General features: G+C 39.5%; 1 protein-coding gene across 2 annotated transcripts in view; it reads right to left on the bottom strand.

The window, feature by feature from the left end:
* Positions 1-355: 355 nt before the first annotated feature.
* The window catches only part of KCTD3 (potassium channel tetramerization domain containing 3), a 30,821-nt gene continuing 8,239 nt past the window's right edge, over positions 356-22,937 (bottom strand). For both annotated transcript variants that reach the window (XM_028724643.2, XM_028724644.2), the window contains 14 exons: positions 22,471-22,529; positions 21,500-21,580; positions 19,878-20,018; positions 19,233-19,323; positions 16,387-16,577; positions 12,614-12,729; positions 10,216-10,303; positions 9,924-10,040; positions 8,632-8,802; positions 7,621-7,776; positions 6,384-6,480; positions 2,634-2,818; positions 2,139-2,277; positions 356-1,630 (listed from right to left, as the gene is read on the bottom strand). In XM_028724643.2, the coding sequence (XP_028580476.2) occupies positions 1,066-1,630; positions 2,139-2,277; positions 2,634-2,818; positions 6,384-6,480; positions 7,621-7,776; positions 8,632-8,802; positions 9,924-10,040; positions 10,216-10,303; positions 12,614-12,729; positions 16,387-16,577; positions 19,233-19,323; positions 19,878-20,018; positions 21,500-21,580; positions 22,471-22,529 (2,197 nt within the window). In that variant the 3' untranslated portion in view covers positions 356-1,065. The remainder of the gene's footprint in view (positions 1,631-2,138; positions 2,278-2,633; positions 2,819-6,383; positions 6,481-7,620; positions 7,777-8,631; positions 8,803-9,923; positions 10,041-10,215; positions 10,304-12,613; positions 12,730-16,386; positions 16,578-19,232; positions 19,324-19,877; positions 20,019-21,499; positions 21,581-22,470; positions 22,530-22,937) is intronic.

Below are 22,937 nucleotides of genomic sequence, written 5' to 3'. Positions count from 1 at the left end.
CAACTATGTGTGTGCATAGAAAAAGGAATGTAAAAACCTTACAGAAACAGAGAGATATACAATATACCAATGTTCAAAATTGATTCTAAAGACAGCTACTTCTTTTAGATTCATTGTTTGGTTCAAGCTGGAAGATGGTAAAAGCTCACCAATGCTTTTCTTTTGGTATTCCAAAGCTACCCAAATTTGGGGGGGGAGAGAGGGTAATACTATGCAATGTCAGATCACAAGTTTAATATGGCCTGAATCTAAATCTCTCTTGTTGCTAATTTCAACTGTTAATGCTTTCCAGGAGGTGTTGCCAGTCTTGTAGGCAATAAGTGGTTTTTCTCATAAGTAAAATAATACACAACTATTAAATTCTTTATACTTTAATATTAAAGACAAATATATGCAAAATAATATTTTATAGCATTCAAATCAGTAACAAGATGTTTAGAATTGCAGTATGATTAAGTTAACAAATTGCACCAGGTGATGTATACAAAGTTTATTAATACTAGTAAAAAATATGGTGACTCAACAACAGAATATGGTGACTCAACAACAGAAAAGGCAAACGTAAGGTGAAGTGGCCATGCCACCCTCTTTCCATTATTATTCCCAATATGGAACCACAAGAGCATGAAGAGAGACTGAACTCACTGAAGACCAATAGGTAGGCAACATACATTTAAATATTTAGCATGTGCAGAGCCACAAATGCGAATCAGAGTTACAGACATTAAAAAATGCTCCCCTTACAACAAAAATGGTAGTGCATGCCAGCCTCCATTAAAGAAAGCTTGAAATCAAAGTCTGTACCAGAACTGGACTTCATATTCATCGTTATATGAAGTCAACATCAATTTAGAATACTTTAAAAATGCTTCTGTTGGTTGTGCTGTGAAGCCAAGTCCTTTGTGTAGAATGATGTGTTCCCTATCCTGCTTTATTCTACTTCAAGAACATCTTGAAAGACACAGACTTACAGATGCCCACAGACACATAAATGTAAACATATTATCCAGTTTAGTGTTTAAAACCTTTGATATATATTTTGGATATAAACATCCTTCAGCATTTTTACAAGGTATAATCCTGGCAGTTAGAGTCACTTTTCTTATGCCGTGGGGAAACTGCTGTCTTTGTAGGTGACGGCGAAGCTGCCCCAGATGTTTCAGATCCTCCTTCCACAATACTTGGTGAAGACACCAGATGAGGTGCTTTCTTCCTCCCCAGGAATCCTCCTCCTTCAAACCCACCTTTCTTTTTATTGTCTGCTTTGGCTTCGTTTTCTTCATCAGTTCCTCGTTTCTTCAACTCCAATACATTTTCGGGCACTTTCTGACCATCACTTGCCCCATCTGCTACTCTGGTAGCTCTTATCTCAAGTGCTGCTATTGAAGCCCTTTTGTCAGTTATGTTTTCACCTGTCCTCTTCACTTCTGTCTGTACAGGACTCTGGTTGCCATTCTGATGAATACCTCTGTCTACCATAGTTTTGTTCAAATTAAAAGCCTGGATCTCTCTGTAGCTGTGAAAACTCTCTGTCCGTCGTGCCCTGGCTAATAAAGGGCTCTCCCTATATGGCCGTATGGAACCGTATGTAGTGGTTTCGTGGATCATTTCACGGTGTTGCAACTGGAGGCTGAAAATATTTTATATGCATAAGTAAGAGCACCAGTATTAATGAACACAGTCACACTGAACAGATACCACAAGCAAGAAACAAGGTATTTTCCTTTTTGAGCATCTATGGTGCTGTTGCTTGTGATGTTACCAGAGCTATTCCACACAAAGATAGTGGAAATTAATGTTAATGGGGGAACGTATCTGATCTTTCTGGGAGGCACTTATTTTGCATATTTAACAAAAATGAAACTTGTAACCTTTTGATAGTTGGCAGCTGACTGTACCAAAGGAGACTTCTCTGGCTGATATCTACATTATTAGTCACACTGAAGAGTAGATCCAGTAAAAATCAATGAATCTGAGTATGGCTCATGTTGGCTATCACTTTCTGTAACATGCAGTTCTAACAGGGAACCACTGTGTCTAAAAAAATCCAAGTCTCAAAATGTTTAAAGTAATGAATAAAAAGATTCGGATTACAATTTACCAGCCAGTACAAACATGCACAGATGGCAAGGACGTACCTAGAGCTGGATTCACGCAGACGGCTTTGCTGCATCACTGAAGTGGCTGGGCTGATATTGGGAGTCGCACAGCGAGATGTGCTCAGGTCACACTGATCCAGAAGCTTAAGCAGTTCTTCTTCTGTAGGACCACCCACATCTTTTAAGAGAAAAAACACAGACCAGACACACATGCATTTAAACGGCCATAGTCTGCCCACACTGCATAGCCCATCCAGATCAGCACACTGTCTCGTTTGAGCCAAATACTGAAGTAGAACCCTGCCATTTTTTAGCATGCTGTTCCTAGCTATCCAGCCTTGCTGATCTCCTGCAATTCACCCGGAGATCCACCAATAAATCCTCAATCTACCTTCTTCCCACCTCTGCTTTAAGCAATACTGGAACTGCAGTATAGGAAGAATACAACATCCTACTGGACAACTACTAAATCTGGCTTCTTTCATTAATAGAAAAATTGGATTATTGCACATCTGACTATATCAAGGCAGATACCTTTTTCTTCGCTCTTATTAACCATATCCATAGCAGTGGTGAGGTCCCACATCTGAATACTGCCATTCACGTGCCCCGTGAAAAGGTAGCGCCGTGGTCTTGAGCCCATCCGACTGGATCCCTCACATTCTCGTACAGTGAAGGATGAAATGGTAGTACAGTCTACAGCCTGAATTTCACATATCCTGCATTAGAAATTGGACAAGGGCACATTAAGTCAACCAATCTGCAAAAACAAGGGGCATTTTCATTTTTAGGTAAAAGCTTAGAGATTACTAGTAAAACAAAAATTGTAACAGAAGTGTTATTACCTGACAAAGAAATCCTTAAACACCAAGACGACCGTATCTTCTAAAATTTATTTAAAGAGTGCACTCAAAATAGGACACTTCTGTTACTACATAACACACCATAGATATTCTCTGCCTGTCAGTTATCCAATATCCAATCTGACATGCAAGTTAAGAATCAGCAATGCATCACAGTTCCATAACTGTGACAGTTATGGAAGGGGGAAGAACCTCAGGGCGCTCATGAGATGTGGTCTGCCAAAGCCAGCAACTGGCACTGATGTGCTTGTAGGGTTATAGACTGTGGCCATACTATACCATAATATCACCATGCATATGTTAAAGAATGTTCTAGAAAATGCTTTGCTCCATGCTGATGCAGAATAAAAACTCAACTGTTTCCATCCCATAAATAGCTATGTAACTGCCAAGCGTCAGAACCCTTGCAGTGCCTTGCTAGTGGTAAATCACAAATTGTCAACTTGCATATTATGCCGTATCAAGAGAGCCACAATTCCTCCCCAAATTTAGTGGGAAATTCAGTGGTAGTCACAAGGATCTCCTGGAAGCATTTGTTCTATGAAATGTTCTATAAACTGGCATATGCTTTTTTGAAAATTCTGCATAAGTAATTCCAAGATAAACCTGTGATTCCAAGAGAAACCTGTGAATTTGTGACTACAAATTCTGCTTAGTAATTGAGAAACCATCTCTTTTTAGCGAAGATGACAGAGTAGATGTTCCCAAAGCAGTTCAAGAGCAAACGCAAAAGAAAATCTGGAACATCTGGATGCACCCAATGCAAACTTCTGCCATGGGAAGCAATAACCAACACAATTATTTCTGAGATAAAATGGGTATACATGAATGCAGGTTTAATTAACATGTAGAAGGCATAGGTTGATTAGACTATGCCTGCAGTAATCAAAAGAGAAGGAGGAGAACAGAAAGAGGTCAAAGTTGAACAAGCTTTGAGTTATTATGTTAAGATTTACCCTAGTACAACACCAATTTTAATAAACGTGTGGCAGTTTCTTCCTGTGCAAGAACAGAACATTAAATCATAGTGATTTATAACATTTATTGGGATGATAATTTGGCCTCCAACCATATTACAGGCTTCTAATGCTATTTGCTTAAAAACAAACAAGCTGTCAAAGGGATAATCTAGGTGCACAGAAAATGTACTCTTGATTAATTTCTCTAACAGTTGCTTATGATTGTACGTAATGAACTTTGATGCAAAGAAGATTGATTCCCTTAAAGAGTTTTATTCATTACAAGATTAAGCAATAAGAAACGATAGGCCATGTGTTAAAGATACTGTGTGTCGGTGAATCACTATTAGTGGCCTTGGTTGTACTAGCAGTTTCAATTTTAGAACAGTGCTATTTCCTTTAACTAGTATCCAGGGCTTTCAAAAACACTTTAGCTGCTGTTTCCACGTCTTTGGATTTCATTTACTTTTAAATGGCCAAGCAACATATCATATTATTTTATGAAAGGTAGCAATACACACTAGCATATGGGAGGAACAGAAGAGAGCTCTAAAATAAGGGATATAATTAAATGCCCATTAAAAAAGTGGAAGTTAAATGCAAACCTGCCTGCAGGTAAACTATGGTTGTAAAATACAAATTTTACTATTATGAGTAAAGCCAAGACCCAAATTGATTCTTTGTCCTTCTATATCCTTGTACCCAGATTTTCAAATACTTATCAATGTTTAGTTCTTGAAATATTCCTGTAACTGAGTAAATTCATTTTAGAGATAGGTTGGACATGCAGAATCATAGCCCTCTGCTGCAAAAGTAGGATACCATGACACCCACTCATTTTTTCTGCTCATTGCCAAGGATCTAATAGCTGAAAAATAGACGCAGAATAAAGACGACATTTAGCAAATGATATGCAGGATCCAGAGGCAATAAACAGCTTTGAGTCCTAATCCTTGTGACACAGTATTAAAGCAACACAAACTTGCTTTCATTTCATACAGGGCTGGTCTTGACCTTGTGGAGAGAAACTGGTGCATGCATTTTGTGGACGTTATCTTTACCATTTCAGGGGTGGGGGGCGGGAGAGAGAAGAGTTCGAACAGCTTTTGTTAGGGCAGGAATTTTTATACTGTATTTCATTCCTGCCACTGTTTGCCCGAAATCAGCACAGCACTAAGCCCCCCAATTATGGACTCATATTCTCAAATGTTATCTTTGCTGAGAGTGTAGAACAGGTGTAGGGAATGTTTGGCAAAATTACAGGGAACCAGGCAGAGGGCCTTCTCGGTAGTGGCGCCCTCCCTGTGGAACAGCCTCCCTTCAGAAGTCAAGGAAATAAACAACTATCTGGCTTTTAGAAGACATCTGAAGGCAGCCCTGTTTACGGAAGTTTTTAATATTTGGTATTTTATTATGTTTTACATATTCTGTTAGCCACTCATAGTGGCTGGGGCAACCCAGCCAAATGGGCGGGGTGTAAATCATACAATTATTATTAATTATCATCATCATTATTAGCCTTCCAGATGTTGCCAGGGCCATGGCCCATGTTTGCTGGGGCTGATGGGAGTTGTAGCTCTCCAGAGGCCACTGAACTATAAATTTCCACACCTGGCGTAGAACAATTATTCTAGTGATAATTTTAAACACGATGTGCAGAATGTAACCTGCCCTCCCTCCCAGCCTGATGTGAGAAAAACAACACTGGCACCCTAACAAGGAAGCCCTCTTTTCAAACTACCACATGTCATCAGTGGAAATCTCATGGATGCAGAGATATCTTTTATCATACATTAATCCGAGGTAGAGACAAAAGTCATGGTAGTTTAGTGTCAGCCAAAGCTATTTTGACAATCTAACACCGATTGTTGTGCCAGAGCTAATCGTGGAAACTTAACTAGAGAATCCTAAAAAAGGTAATTTGTTTGGAACATTAACAATGAACAGAATTATTATGCTCTTAGGTCAGGGGTCTGCAACCCGCGGCTCCGGAGCCGCATGTGGCTCTTTTACACCTTTGCCACGGCTCCGGGGCAGATACTAGCGAGGGGAGGAGGCGCATTGTGTGCCCCGACACTCTGTGGCAGGTGCTGTACTGGCTGTGACGTCGCATGGGGGCGGCGCGTGCGTTAGTCACGCACCGTCCCGACGTCACCTTCCCGGTTTTGCGGCTCCCAGTTTTTCTTCTTCTTCAGAAACGGGTCCAAGTGGCTCTTTTTGTCTTAAAGGTTGCAGACCCCTGTCTTAGGTGGTACAGTAGCTCACACCATTTTGTAAACATTGGGATTTTATAATCATTGCAGTTAAAATTCTTGACATAATCTTACCACAGTAAAACTTCTTGAGCAAATCTTAACACAGTAAAAACAAACAGAACTTCTTGTTAATTACTAGGCTACAAATTTACAATTAATCTTGACCTTCACTTTAATACCCAGCTGCACAATAATTTTGTTCCTTACCTTTTTCCAGTAGAAGAGAGCCTCACAAATAGTTTGTTAGTGATGGGAACAACTTTTTGGATAAACACCTGTTGGTCATCACGCTCACCAAATGGTCCTGTAATTGGAAAGCAAAGATGATTTCTCCCCCTCAATTCAAGGCCATTGAACATTTTTGAAATATATATACTGCACAGTAAACATTAGATAAACACCCATTGAGTTCTATGTACTAGTTTCCAATTTTTCTGTGAAAGTTTTCAAAAAGCTGTCCAAAATGTTTAACAATGCACCTATATCACTACCTCAATGTGGCCCGTAACAATCCCTCACTCAATACTGTTCCTTTCCCCTTAAGGAAGTCTTGAAATCATCACCCTGTTTTTTATGGATTAAACTATTGTTAGTAGTCACCAGTTACTAGTCATTTTCTCTCTGCATTAGCTGTATCCTCAGAAACATGTTTGCCAAGGGAGGGTCATGGGGCCGAGAAAGAGAGAGAAATTGGTAGTCCCTCCCCCACTTTTTATAATCTTAATTTCATCTTTTATTTCATATTACCCTGAGTAATACAAAACTACAGAGTGGGTAAAAGAGCACTTGCAAATGTATTAACTGTTCAGAGATCTGCACTGGTTGGCCATCTGCTACCAGGCCAAGTTCAAGGTTAGTGTGGAGAGCCCTTAACTGCTTGCCCCCTAGATACCCACTCAACTGTTTGTTTGCAGAGCTCTGTCACAAGTGCCACGTAATACCCCTTCTGCACTTTTAAGAAACTGATATTTTAGTGTGGCAGCATCTACACTTTGGAAATCCCAACTCCCTGCTTCATATTCTTTTTTGGTGAATACTTAAAACATTTTTGTTTAGGCCATGTAGAATTTATATATGCTTTAGCTACTGCTGATTTTAATTATCTTTTGAATGCTTTTAAATACTTGTTTTAACTATTTTTAATCTGGAAATTTAATGTTTATACTTTTGTAAATTGCTTAGGAGTTTGGTTTTTTGTTGTTTTTTTTACAATCAAGTGCTATATAAATTATTCAGTCACTGAGAAGTGAATCCCTGGACCACCTTCCTGTCATCTAGCCCAAGGCAGCTACTTCTTCCACTACAGGCCATTTCACATATCCCCTCCTCTTGTCATTTCCCATATCCTCTTCTCTCTTGAACACTGCAAGATAGAAATGTTCCATTCAGAGTCTCAAAGAACAGATTAGCTACCCGGCTGCTCCACTCAGAATGCTTTATCTACCTATATCATTTCCAGAAGAGTAACTGCCATGGCTCTCGGTCTCTTCCAAGGACAAAATTTTGAATGATGCCAAGGGAGTCGATCCTGGCTGTGTTGAAATCATTCCTCTGAAACGTGTCACTGTCCAGGTCCGAACATGATTGTTATCTGCACAAACTAGAAAAAGTACAAGAAAAATGGTTCACAAAAAGATACAACTATCATTCTAAACCTCAACCAAAGTCAAAACCTCACAATATTTTTGTGTTACTAAATCTCCATTCCTGTAGCCTCAATGGAACTTTGTAAGAATTGGTTTGTATTTTGAGTGCCTTCCAAATGTATGAACTGGGGGAGCTTGTGTGTCCCTTTGTCGTATAGGCATAGATTCAGGTAGGTAGCAGTGTTGGTCTGACACAGTCGAAATAAATAAAAAAATTAAACAACTGTCCAGTAGCGCCTTAGAGAGCAACTAAGTTTGTTCGGGGTAAAAGCTTTCGTGTGCATGCACACTTCTTCAGCTTATACCCAGAACAAACTTAGTTGGTCTCTAAGGTGCTACCGGACCATTTTTTAATTCCTATAGACATAGTCTGCTTACGTCTTGCAGGAAGCACCAAGCACACTAAGATGGAGCTACAGTGCATCACCGTGTGCTAATAGTGCACCATACCCCTCATTTCTCTCAGAAGCGCGCGCACACACACACACACACACACACGAGCGCCCCGGGAGGAGTCTGTGAAGTAAAGGATATATTGCCCAGTGACTGCCAACTCCTATCCAGCTATGGATATTTGCGTTTGTGCCTCGCCTCACCATATCACCATTGCTATCTTTACTTTCTTCTTTAAATTGCACTCATGACCTCTTAATCTCACTGGGCTTTCACACCAGAAACTCAGTATGAACAGGAGGTGCAAGTGGGGAAGTGGCTTTTATCCACTCTCTTTCTAGCTTCAGAAATATGAAGAAATGAATACAAATTAAATAGAAAATGGCAGGAGATCCCATTTCTTCCAACACGATTACCTGACACCAAATGTTTCTCCGACAGCATGATCTTTGTAACAGGGCTTCGATGAACTGTGAAAGTCTGAAAGAGTTGAGGGCCTGATCCAACCGTTTCTGGGTGTTGCACAATCACACGCACTGCTCCTGAACTTGTGCCGTATGCAATCTCAATCCAATTACCACTTACACCTACGGAAAACAAAACACCAATACAAAACTGCACTTGCTTCCAAGATGGAATAGGGGCTCAAAGCTGCCTAGGAATTCTGCATAAACCAATGAGAGGCTTGTACACAGCTTCAATACTTTTTAGTGATGTGCACCATTTACATGCTAATATTTGCCTCTTACTATACAACTCAGCATTAATTATTACAAATTTCTCTCCCCCCCCCCCCCATCCCCAAGACATCATGAAAGTTTGCAAGCAATGTTGGCAAGGTATGAACAAAAAAAAAAATGAAAATTGAAAGAAAAGTTTGGAATTGTGCAGCAAGCAACCTTCTTGCATTACTAAGCCATCTTCCAGAATATGACACCTCTAGTCCTAGAACGGTTTAAACAAATTATGCACAGCAATAAACCTGGGTTTTTAATCAAGTGTAAACTGAGAAAGGACAGGCATGCAATTCTGATTTCTAATGAACATGCTGCATGGTGCATAATTTTTTTTCCTCCACATTCTCACGAAGAAGATATTCTTAGGCAATGCTTGACAGTGGCACCAAGGAAGCCTCCACTTCCCCAATACTCACCCTGCAAAAAAATATTATTTCAAAACTGCACTGTAGAAGACAACCATTTTTAAATAGGAATGACAGGGGCCCTAAAAGTTTGGCTGCTTGGTTTCAATGATAAAGTGGATAATGTGCTTCACCTATAAAGAAATACTGCTAAATAATTCAGCAACTGATGTATCATTTATGCCATTCAGAAACACAATACTTGGGCTCTCTTCACAAGGTGTGGCCATGACTGCACTAGGAAATGGCAGGTGTGAGATTTCTAGCTGCACAAACTTATGCTTGAATGTGCATAATGTGCTCACATGTCATCTATATACAGACACAGGAAAAAATAATGCCTATGAATTTCCTGTTCCTTAAAATATAAATAAAAAAACCAAAATCCACAAACATATTCCGGCTGAACATATCATTTGATATGTTCCCTTGCAATAGGACAGATTTAAAATGGAACATTAACTTAAATTTCTTACAAAAGGATGCATCGAGAAGGTCATAATAATGCCCCCATACAGTGTCAAACATTTATTATTAAAGGACATTAAAGGTGAAGATGGTACACACTTGTTTTGGGTGTGAGGTAAACACTAAGTGCTGTTATGGCATCATTGGAAGGGTCATGGTAAAGTTCTGTCACCAGAAGATCATTATCCTTCATTCGCAGTGGAAATTTCTGCATATCTGTAAAATAAAAATTTTAAAACACACATTTATTCACCTATTTTTAAATTACCCATCATCAAAATATATTGGGGCACTGAGCAATAGGTATAATAGTCATCTTAAGGTAGCAAATAAAACAAATTCAGATCATAAGTGTTGCTAATTTTGAATGGGAGAAATTTCATAGCCTTACCAATGTAATATATGGAGCCATTGTTGCAGCCCAGCAGTAAGAATGACCCAGCAGTATCATAACTGGTGATGGGAACAACATCTTGAACCTAAGATAAATAGAATGCAAGTAATGTACAGTATTCAAAATTGCATTTTTTCATCAGAATGTATCCAGTATTTCACTAGAGCCAATGCAATATGGACCTATGCTGTCTGCCAGTGTACTACAATTTCCCTTTTTAAAAGTGAATATAATTTTATTAGAGTTTAATTGGAGCTATTCAAAGAATGTTAAAATTTACATAATATAAGGCAACTTCCTAAAAGTTTATGAATCTGTGAAAGAACCCCATTGCCACATCTTGAAAGTAGCTTCTCTAACCATTTTTCAGATGTCGTAACCACAGGAAGGTTGTTTCTCAAGAGCATTACAGCCCATGAAAATTAAAACAAAAATAGTATTTTGTTGATACTTCTTTGAGAATGTTCCCTTTCTGACTGAATAATCAAACATGTAGAGTGAAGGCAGTTTTCAGGAACCAGCTTCCAAATAACCTGCAAGTCCACTTTTGCCTGCAAATGTTCCCACCAAATAGCAATTCCAGAAAGCGCAGTTCACAGCGTTGTTTAGCAAGTAACTGATTTGCTCAAGAGCAATAATGATCAGCAAGTTTGTTATCAGTTCCATCCAGATTTCTCTTGCTGTTCCAAGTTAAAATGCCTTTCTTAAGAAAAGGCAAACTATCTTCCATCTCTGTGTATCTAAATGCTGCCCATGTTTGGGGAGGAGCATACATGTCCTGTGCCCATTAGATGGAATACAGAAAGCGAGTAGCAGTTTTAAGAAACAGAACTCATTCTTAACAAGTAAACTGCAACAGTATTAATGGTAAAACAAAAAACAACTTGAGAGCCTGTAAGCCTGTCACAGCTCATGCATGCTGCTTCTGCCATTTTATCTAGTTCTCATTTCCATTTCAGTTCCCATCTCAGCCCCCCAAGAAGAGGTTTTTCAGATGATGGAGGAGGCACAATGGGAAGGAGGGCACAGGGAACTCCCTTTAGATGAGTGCTCTAGCACAAAAGAAGCTTGGGTGCAACCCACTGTATTTGTTTATCAGCTTGTAATGATTAAAAAAAAGAAAATCCAAACTATATTAAGTTTTTCTATAATATCCAGAGAACCCACAATGCATAACATAGCAACATACAAGTCACTTATTGAGCCTCGAGAACATAGGCAAGATGCCTTTGGATCTCACTACTTGCCCTCTTAACCCTTGTCCAGTCTGCCTTGTTTATACAGTTTGAGGGGGTGGAAGCTGACCACATGAATCCAGGGGGAGGTTATCCTTGGATAAGAAGCCACAGCCATGAGGGTGCTGCCTTACATATAATGGCCAAAAAAATCTGGATCAGGTTACGTCAAAGACTGCTTTGCCCTCCATTGCACAGCAAGGGTAATAAGATCTACAAATGTAACCCAACAGCTCTATTCATTCCCACTATGCCATTACATTTGCAAGAGACAAAGACATACCATTTCTTACCAGAAAAATATTCACACAACTTCAGCAAGCATCCAAGGAGGGGTGTACATAATGTGAAGAGGACGTGTGTGATAAGTATAGCTATAAAGCAGACACTGCCTATTAACTCCTAAAGTAACACCTAAAACATAGATCACCTTCTTGCAGATTAGGCAGAGACTCAAGAGTTTTTAAGCAGGTACTGACAGAGCTTTTAAAGTGGTTTTAGCTATTTGTGTTAGATTCAAATGCACTGGGTCAGTTTTCAATACGTAACAAGATTATTATGTTATATCACTTGGCTTTTTGCATTCTTGCAGTGTTAGTCATTGGCATGACTGTCACTTATGGGTAAAATCAGGATTTATTCAACCAGTACTGTAGCAGCCACGGGAGTCAGCCTTAGGTCACTTCTGCCTCTCGAGATTTGCAAGGCAGCCTCTTGGATTTCATTACAGTGTCTTTACATTGTGCCACAGAAACATTCATCTGGCTGTGTTACAAGGTTTGTTTCCTGCATGAATGCCCAGCTCTTCCCTCAGTCTTGTCTGGAATCCAAGAATCTCTATTCTCATTGTCAGAATGCATAATATATAAAAATCACAGGGCATTTGAGAATAGAAATACAAAATAGATATCTTTGAGGCATGATGTGCAGTGCAATCAGTTCGAGAGCTTTTGAGGGTCCTCAAGATTAACATGCAACTTGTTTGTCTTTGATGTAGTCTGACTTACAAGTAAATGCAATAATAAATTGTAACGAAGAATAATAAAAAAGAATCCTTAAGAATAGGTAATGATAAACTTTACTAAATAGTACCCTCAGAATTTATGTTGTTTTTACATTTTCATAAAACATGCCATATTAAGCATTTCTGTTTAACATACCTGCCAGTGTTGAGTCACGGCATTCCATACTCCAACTTTTCCTGTATGACTAGTAGCCACCAACTGGTTACCGATGAAGAAGAGAGCATCCACAGGAACTCCAAGACTAAATACTCCTATTAGAAGAAGAAAAACAACCACCAAAGAAAGTGTGCATTAAGTTTGCTTCCAAAACAAATATGATCAACCAACATAAAGAGGAAAAAATCAAAATGCAATGTGAGCATTACAATGGTGCTTTAAGAAAGTTAGAGAGTTTTTTTTTAATCAGCTAAGAAGGCAATAAATACATTATATTCTGCTGTAACAATATTCCATCCAGCTGCTGGTTGGTTAATGGAAGATTCAGCAACATAACCTGCCATGACTGGGTACAGTCTCTCTACACATTTACTCCGTGAGACCCAACAAATGCCTCAATATGTACTGAGGTTACAAGTGGCAGAAGGAACAGCAGGTTGCACGGTCATGCTTGTCACAAGCACAAAATCAAAATGGTTGTATTCTATGTCAATCTGTATTAACCATTTCTCGTTTCATACTGAAAACAGACACTCAGGACTGTATCCAGTGAAGAAGTTCCATTATCACAAGGATTTCCTTCTGCACAACAGAACACCGCCTCTGCCCTCTCACACATCCCATGTGCCCTCCCCAATCCACTCTGGAGGGTTGGGGAACAGAACAGATATAGAGAGTGAATGGGAGGAGGAGCCAGAGGGAAGTTCCAGTGCACAAGCAAAAATCTAGCATTCCTTGCACTAGCAGAAATGCTTTGTTTGATGCCACCCTCATTCTATGACGTCAAATTGATCCATGTGCGCATTGTTGCAAACTCTCTCTCCAATTATGAATGGTCCAATTTGTGGCACAAAGTGACATGGTTGATTAATTCATTACTACGGCTAATACGAATGTAAAGTGTTTAAATAGTCAGAATACATCAAGACTGAAGAGATCTTGTACTTTTCCAAGTTTATTTTCTTGGGTGGGGGTGACTTGACAGAATGTTTGTCAGTTGTAGCCATCAGATCAGATTTAATAAGATTAGTATTGGAGGCTGCAGCAAAAGAGTTTAGCATGTTGCCAGATTAAGTGACTTCGCAGTATAGTTTTTAATTGTAATTTTAAAGAGTTAATTAAACCTGTAGTAGAACCATGCAATTATATTAACATTTTTAAGTATAAAAAGCTCTATAGAAACCCTTTGAAGACCCTTCAGAATTCCAGACTTTACAAGGGTAAACTGTGATACCAAAATGGTATTTTGAAAAGGACAGTAGCTGCTGTTTCAGATAGCAGTCAAGAAGCCTGGTGCATAAAGTGACTTAATTACAATGCCAAATAATTTTTCAGGACATATGATCATCTCTGATACTGACTATATTTAACAGCAGGGCGCATAAAAGCAGGCAATAATAAAAAAGGAGAGAAAGAACTAGAATTGATTACTCTGGAGAAGGATGAGGTTCAGGGAAATCAAGGAAGACAGCATGAATAGTCTGAAGGAATTTAAAGTGTCACTCCTGCTTAGGCTCAACAATCCTGACGGCCGTCCACAGGGAAGACGACGGCATAAGTAATGACAGGTTCTTGTCTTAAGGGGCCCTCTCAGTAAAATATTGCTTATAGCAGCAATCCAGTAGTGGTATCTTATGTAAGTAATATTGAAGGGAAAACAGCCTCTGGGAGAGCTCTATCATGGAGATGCCAGCCCTTGCAATTTTCCATAGATGGTGTTGTCAGCTTCTGAAGAGTGTTGGTAACAACAAATTGTTTCTTTTACAGGACATGAACAAAGCACTACTTCTCTATCCCAAGGCAGGGCTGCTAACATTAGGCTCTGCAAGATAAATGGGCCTATAAAGTTCTCTGAAAGAGAAGAGTTTTGCTTATTAAATGAACTGAAAACTCTTTGGGATGTATTAATTTCAGGACATTTATAACTTTTAGAGCATGCTACATAACGTAATGACTCTAATGAAGCCGGATTGTTCATTTTCCGTTTAAAAGCTTAACTTAAAAGTTAAAATTCATTAACACTACTTGAAAAGCCCGATTTAGATTTCGTTAAATGCAGAGGGGAAAGCTTGAAGGGGCTTTTCTTTGTCAAATGTGTTCTTGACTCTGATGCAACAGAACGCTGAAGAAGAGTTGGAAGTAACGTTAAAAGCCGAAGTATAATTCACTCCTGTTTTCTCGGTACGACTTTCTTTTTCCATTGGTTAACACTGGTATGAGTTTACTATGCAATCTCAATGATCCCAGGTATAATCCAAATCCATGCATGCATGTAGGCCTGTCCTTCCTTTGACTGGATGTACTGCCATTCCTTTTGGCTAAGAATATGATTTACACAGGAAACACAATAATAAATGGGCATGTAAGAATGGGTAAGAAGAAAGTAGCGACAGAAAATAATTTCTCTTTCAGTGCTCTATTCTACCTGGCAGGAAAAAGGGAGTGGGGGGAGAGATCGCTAAAAGCCCCTCTAAATCGAGCTACAAAACAGCACAGCAGATCCCAAGTTCAAGCCCCTTCCATACTTTTATCTGCTACCAGCATGGATGGAGCATAGTTTCTACCATAATAAACATCTGGGACAATGACAAAAGTGTATTTTGCTCTTATACAATTCCTTAAGTAAATATTGTTGTTGTTTTACTGTATTATTATTTTACTACTTCAAACTTTGTCAGCCACATGATTACTGCATATTGAAGGACACTCTAAACATCTGATGAATAAATTTAATAATCTCCATACTGCCAATGTGCAGACACAACAGCCCAACAGAATTGAATATTCACACGTTGTCCACATCATTTCCCCCACTAAAATACTGATTTCCTCAGGGGGCTTAATTACTTGAGGGCAGAAAACAAACCTACTCTACTGAGTACCTCTCTAATCATACAACTTATTTTGGAAAAATGCATGAAGATACTGTATCTATGCTGGCAAGTAGATTAAATCTATGGTGACAGCTTTTTGTGGCTAGAGGAAACAGTCTGTCATTATCATTACCCTATTACTTAAATGTTACTTTTGGAACTCAAAAGATTCCTTGTATCTTTCTCTCTGCCCCTGCTCAAAAAGGCCACTGCTGATGTTTGGAAGCAAGTATGTATTTTAATAAGTAAGTCAAGCTATCAATCAGATCTGCAGAGTGAAGTATTTGGCTTCTCTAAAAGCCCTTTTCATGTTTATGTACCTTCTGGTAACATGAAGCCCTTGGCTCTAAAGCTGTCTGGTGCCCAGTGCTGGCTATCTCGACTAATTTCTGCTCAAAAGATTATTAGTAGCAAAGCATTGCCCAAATTGTGTTTTTTGAAGGTTATCAGAAGGAGACCTTGAGAAACATGGCTTTTAGTAAGAACAAGACAAGCTGGCAGTCATTCCAAACTGTCATCTCTAATTCCCACATTCAGGTTCACCATGCAGAGCTGAAATAAGTCAGTCAAAAATTAAATTACTTTCTACTTATTATCACAACAGGGCTTCAGAACACTTCAATAAGTGACATATACCACTATGCACCCATTAAGCCAAGCACGGCTTTTAGATTTTATCTTATTTCCTATTAAGATACTGCTTTAGCGTATAAGTGATGGATAGAGAAGCAGCTATATGAAGAAATAAAATGTTGAATGTACAAAAGTTTACCTTTCATTCACTGTGGCCAAAAAGTTTGACAAGCAATTGCACAGTGTAATTGGAAAACAGTGAGCCAATATATATTATTAGGAACAGGAACGAGAGTGCACACTTGCCTATTTCACTGCCACTACCACCATCCTGAACGCTCCATAAGATGATACTGCTCTCAGATGCGACAGCAACCATTTTATCTTTGTCTCCATGTGGACCACCAACAACCTTGGCATTGAGAGCAACACGTTCAATAGTCCAGTCTAAATAGGGACTCGTGAACACTTGTTGCCATCCAGAGGATTCTTTGATTCTAAGAGAAAGATATACAAAAACGTATTTTTGCAAGCAGGTTTTCCAGGATATGCCAAAACTTCAATGAACAGTTATTCCAACTTGTCAAAAGGGAGCAGAAAAATTATTTGATGTATATCATATTTTTTTAAAATGCCTACAAACAGAGGAGAAAAAAATGAAACTTAACTTCGGTACCTACAAGATAAGATCTAGATATATCCAATAAGGAACAGTGGATTATTATAAGTCACAGTCTGGATTTATCTAAACCAATATGTTTCAAAGGAAAGTAGTGAAACACACTTTGTCTACTATTCTGAAAGGCAGGCTCCTGGGACATCTTTCTCTTGCTAATTTCACATAATCAGCAGATTCCCAGCAATGGGGAGGGAGATGGGATGTATCATTATAAAGCATAATAGCACTTTCTAGGTGCTGTGCACAGATTAAAAATGGGATAGTCCCTCCCTGCCTGTAGACTTACAATCTAACAGACGCAACACAAAAAGGATGGGTAGGGAAAGAAGAACAAGAAAGGCAAGCCCTAACTTTTAAAGTTCCACAATAGTTCTTATAATGAGTGGCTGGAATGGAGACAGTTGGGGGAGGGGAAAAGACCAATGATATTTGGGTCTCTCAACCAAAACTGCTGCAGCCTGGTGGAATGGGATGTAATAAGGTTACTACATAATAACTATTCTGAATGAGACTGTCCTTGTAAGATGTAATCTATTTGTCTGGAGCATGAAAACCATTCATAAAAAAATTATGCTGGGACCATGTCTAGTATGGTATAAATGAGGGCAGTATAGGGAACATTTCTATCCTTCTTTGTGCAGCTCAGAACAAAGCAGCTGCTCCATCTTTGCACAATAGAAGAGTGTTTTCTTTCCTCGTGTGCATGGGAGAAATATGCAGGCTGATGGGTATTCATTCACTGTTGAACACTCAAATGTAAACTAGGCAGAAAGAAACAGTATAGTAGAAATGTTGTAACTAATCTACAGTGGTGGGAAACCTGCAGCCTTATTTGCAGCACCTCATTTGGCCCACAGCATAGTTTGGCCCAAAGCAAATCCAACCCTGTTACGTAATGGCATAGGACATCAAGTGCAAGACAGGTAAACTCTAAGTGTACTCCTGATTCTTCCTGTCCAGTCGCTGGGCAACAAAAAGAGTCAAAATTCAAAAAGTGCTGAATTACAGCTGGAAAGGAAAACTCAGACGTGCACAGACTCTTTTTTTTGCAAGCATGTATTGAAGGCTGCAATTTGGGCTGCACCAAGGAAGGATCAAGAGCAACCACAAGTGTGCTCCTGATTCATCTGTTGAACGTGGAAAGCCACCTGGATAAGAGTTCCCCACCCCCCTTATACTCTGAAGGACATAGGAAGCTACCTTATGGGGAGGGGGTGTGAAGTCTCATCAGTACTTCTCAGGTCTCTAAAATGTCGGGACAATCCTGGTAGTGGGGGCATGTCACATTAAACATAAAAAACCCAAATAACCCTACAGTTTACTGTGAATGAGTACCATTCAGCACACTGCTGAAATCTCGAGCACTTTGCTTCTCCCTTGCTCCTGCCATGTTGCTGGGGGGGTGAGTCATAGTCTGCCTTGAAATTACATCCAAGACATGAACCAAGACAAGACCATAGGCTTCCCAAGAGGGAAGAGCAAAGTGCATGTGGTTTTAGCAATGTGAATAAGCATGCTACACACTAACCAGTTTAATTATGGTTTAAATATTACTTTCATGCCAACTACAAGCTTTAATCAAATGTAGCAACAGCCCATTCTGTTTTTTATCACATGGTGGCACTGTCTCACATCCCTAATTAAGGCACCGTATCCTCAATGAATTTATACTGGAGCACTGACTCACAGAATCACATCTTGAAATGCCCTAACACAGACTACTCCACACAATTGAAATATTTTGCTAATGTCTTATGCACATAGTAATTCCTGAAGATAAGTTTTGGTCACAAATGACCTCCTGTGTACTCAATATAATGGGCTTCATTATACTTTACCTGTTGAGTGAACAAATTACCTACATTTATTATGAGTCCCTCAGAACAACTTTTCACAGAATATTTCCGGAACTGCAACTGTTAGAAGTATCAGATTTCAAGCATGCCTTTTCCTTTTAAAATAAATGAAGAGGGGATTCCAATTCTTTCCTGTTTGCTGCTTCTGCATATTTTAAAGGGAAGGAGCACATCTGAAACATGAATACAAATTTTGCAGTTGTGCATGTATGCCGGAATACAAGAATACTTGGGGAAAGTGGCCATAAGATTGATTCAAAATGTTTGCTCTGTGGACGATATCTAGTTCTGCAAGGGCAATCGTAAGTTGAAGTCATAAAGCAGGGGTGGGGACCTCCAGATATTGTTGAACACTTTCCTAGCAGCATCAACAACATGGTCAATGGTCAGGAATTATGGAAATTGTAGTCCAGCCACATCTGGAGGACCACAGATTTCCCATCCCTGTTACAAAGCTTCTTGTTCTTGCCTCAGTACTCCACACACTATTAACAAAAAATAAACAAAAACTTTGTTCCTTTTAATGAACGCATATCTCGTATTTTATGAAAACTTTGCCCTGTAGAGCACAATTACTGGAATATAGACTGAAACAGTGCTGCTCATTGCATCTTTACCTATAGCAAACTGCAAAGTGAGCATATGCAGCTACAATCCAGTTGTGATGGCCAGCCACTATCAAAACCTTTCGTGGATCCACAGGAAACCCTTAAAAAAGAAAAACACACACACAGCAGAGGTTAAGTGAGGTTACTGAATTGATGGTCTTTTTTTCACCTATTTTGCCAGAGCAGTGAGTATTCTGAAATTCTGCAGCTGTAATAAAGCTGCTGATGCACATGATGAGCTGCATTTGGCATGGAAGAGTTAGCAGAGCAGAGCAAGCTCTGGGGAACTAAAGCAGAATACTATGGCTACTGTAAGCACACAAGCCCTTCTGCTCTCTTTCCAGAGGAAGAAGGTTTACCCCAGAAGCAGACAGATGATCACCATTCAATACCTGGCCCTATACTACAACCTAGTTAATAGTATTCAATTATTATTTTTTAGCAGAGTACACAACCAATTTGCAGCCTGCACGTATTTATATCTCATTTATGATGCTTGCACTGCAGGGCTAGTCTTCACTCAAATCTGCAACTTGTCACAATTTTGAAGGATCGGCAAGAACTAACTTAGGCTTTTTTTTTTAGATACACTTGCAAATTATTTTTCCACAAATATTTTAAATGCATTAAAGAAATGAAGATAGTTTTGCTCACCTAGCCTGACTGTATCTTCTCCAGTACCAGCAAGTGAAGTCTGCATATTCCCTCCTCGGGCCTCACTTTCAGGACAGCTCTGAGGTGCTCTGACTTCAGTAGATGCTCCTGAAGAAGGGCTAATCTTACGACTTGGAATGCCTAAAGAAAATAAGAAATTTGTCAAATCTGGTTTTACTGGGCTTAGATAAAGGCTGCTACACCTTTGCTGGCAAGCAGAAGGAAGCTCATGACAGTGGACTTTCCCCTCCCCCCGTCCCTCCAAAATGCACAAGGGGCTGCAACAGGAAGGGAAAACTTCTCAAATTAATCAGACTAAGTACCTTGCACATTTCGAGCTCCATTTATCTGCAGTACCTCAACGATTTTGGCCAACTTCCCCCTCCTGACTATTCCTGCTCCCATCCCATGCTATTCCATGGCGCTGCCCAACCCTCAGTGGAAGTATAGCAGCCTCCAGAACTAATCCGTAATTGCCTCAATAGTATTAAGAACTACTTTACCACAGAGTTTTGGTTTACACTGACTTAACATCAAAGCAATATTTCTATCTCATTTAGAGATAAGAGTGGCTTCAGTGGGAAGTACCATATTTTTCCGTGTATCTCTCTCTCTCTCTCTCTCTCTCTCACACACACACACACACACACACACACCATGTATAAGATGACCCCTATTTTTGGGGACTCCAAAATTAAGAAAATGAGGGGAGATTGCCCAGAGTTGTTTTTTTGGGAGGAAAGTTGTTGAGCTATTTTGGGGGGGGGGGGGGGTTGCTGAAAATTGCTAACCCGCCTGACCAACACTGCCATTCGCGGAAGCCACCAATCATCTGACCGCTTGCTGCCAGCACCCGCCAATCGCCCGCCCAATTGCCACAGCAACAGCCAATCGGCAGCAGTCCTTGCCGCAGCCACCAATCGCCGCTGACAATCTCCTGCTCGCGGCTGCAACCAACTGCACGTCCCCCCTCAGCACTATCCGTGTAAAAGACAACCCCCCCCCCATTTTTAACGTTATTTTATAATAAAAAAATCGTCTTATACACAGAAAACTAAGGTATATATCAGTCCCTTTCTAGAAAATCTAAATCACCTGAGAAATACAACAATGTACTGCAGCCTTGTAATTAAGCATTCACATGATTGCCAGACATCCAATAGAGATTAGGTACGCAGATATATTTCCCAGTGGCGACCCACAACTGTTTGTCTGAACTAACCCTCCTTAACCAGAGACCGAAGAAGATGCATAATGTACAGCAGCAGTAACAAGCAGCTGGGGTGAGGCATGATCTTGAAAAGGTCTATTGTAGTGACCTCAAAACCCCAATGAGAATGCTTATGATAAGGTAGACACTATGGCAACAGCAGGAAAGTGAGTTTGGTGTACACATAGAACTAACATAAAGGTGGCAGCAGAGATGGAGAGAACCCTGATAAGTTCTTGAAGTGGAAGCTTCAGCAGGCATCAGCCCATACATAGCAAATCCCACAATGCTTTGACCAGCTCAAATGCCACACAGAGCTGAGAGTATTTCATTATTGTAAAGCCACAGAGAATTTCAGGAGTTGCTTCTTGATGCTGAAATAAAAAATGGCATACAAAGCATGCTCAAGTACCTGGAGGTGGCAGGTATCCATGGAAGAGGACACTGCCACAAGAGGAGCGCTCTAGCTCTTCACACAACAGTAATCTTCTTACTGAAAGGAAACAGCATATAAACTGTTATACATATGTGAATGCAAATTGGGTTACTTTGCATTTTTTCCATTTAGCTTTCTTGCTGCAAAAAGGCAAGGCTAGGCTTCAAACAGCAACACAGCTTTAAAGTAAAGTCAGGTGTGCTTGGGCCCAAATGCTGTTCATTTCCCCCCGAACTGCTCGGTAGGTGGGACTTTGCCAATCTTCAGGAGGCATTGGGGATAAATTAACTTAATTTAATTTAACTATAAAATAATTTATATACTACCCTTTGGGTTTCAAGAAGGCCACTACTGTTTATAACATTAAACCTCCAGTTGTACAGTTATAACCCTGCCCTTTGACACCTGAGATGTATGTTTTTATAACCCACCCTGCTTTTATTATTATAATTTGTTTTAATCTGTTTTTGACCCTGTATTTTAAATTGTTGTAAAACACCCTAGAACCTTAGGAAGCAGGGCTTAAAATCATAACATGAGAGAACTTTAAAAACATACCAAGACAAGAAATCTACAAGAAATCAGCATTTGTGTATAAAAAAAGAAATCATAGCCACCCACCAAAAATATAATCAACATGGCACTTTAATCAAACCTCTCTTAGGAGATCAATGTGCTGATCTCAAAAAACATTCTGTCTTGACTCCCAACGAAATGTACTCTGTTGGTGGCAGAACACAGAGGAAGTGAAGGGGAAGCAATAAGAGGTCTTCCCACTGGTTGGTGGCCCCTCAACCCACCCAAAAAGTCACCTGGGAATGACAATATATATGGCTTAATTGTGGAGAGGCAGGAAAGCTCTCTTACCACTACTGGTGGTTCTTTAAAATGAATATTAACTCATCATGATGTTCAAACTAGTGGGTAATTTAAATCCATATATTTACCTAAAGGTGTAATTCCATAAAACTCTGCTTCATGCCTAAGTACATTAATGCTTACTCCCCTGCAAAAAGGTAAAAAACAGAAATATTTTAAAATTAAATAATGCAGTTTCTTAGCACAACAATCAATATTCTAAACACAAAAACTAAATCTTTTATGGGAAGTTTTATTTTAACATGATAAAATACTTTGATTAAACAACTGGGAATATCTTTAAATGCTATGGATCAACAGAAACATCTACACAAATGTTAAATTAAAGCTTTGTGAAAGGATATAGTCTCAAGCAAAACCTCTGTTATTTGAAAACATTTTTTTATATAAAAAATTAAGCTGCTATGGGCAGCAGAAATCACAGAACAAAAGTCTTATGGGAAACATATAGAATGTGCTGACTAAAAGTTCAGTCTAACACACAGATGACAGAGCTAAGTGTTGTCACATGGGTGGGTGAATGTGAGTGCCTCAG

Source organism: Podarcis muralis, chromosome 3 (genome assembly GCF_964188315.1).
Source record: "Podarcis muralis chromosome 3, rPodMur119.hap1.1, whole genome shotgun sequence".
NCBI lineage: Eukaryota > Metazoa > Chordata > Lepidosauria > Squamata > Lacertidae > Podarcis > Podarcis muralis.
The sequence above is the reverse complement of the archived record's forward strand: the minus strand, read 5'-3'. Positions and strand labels throughout refer to the sequence as shown.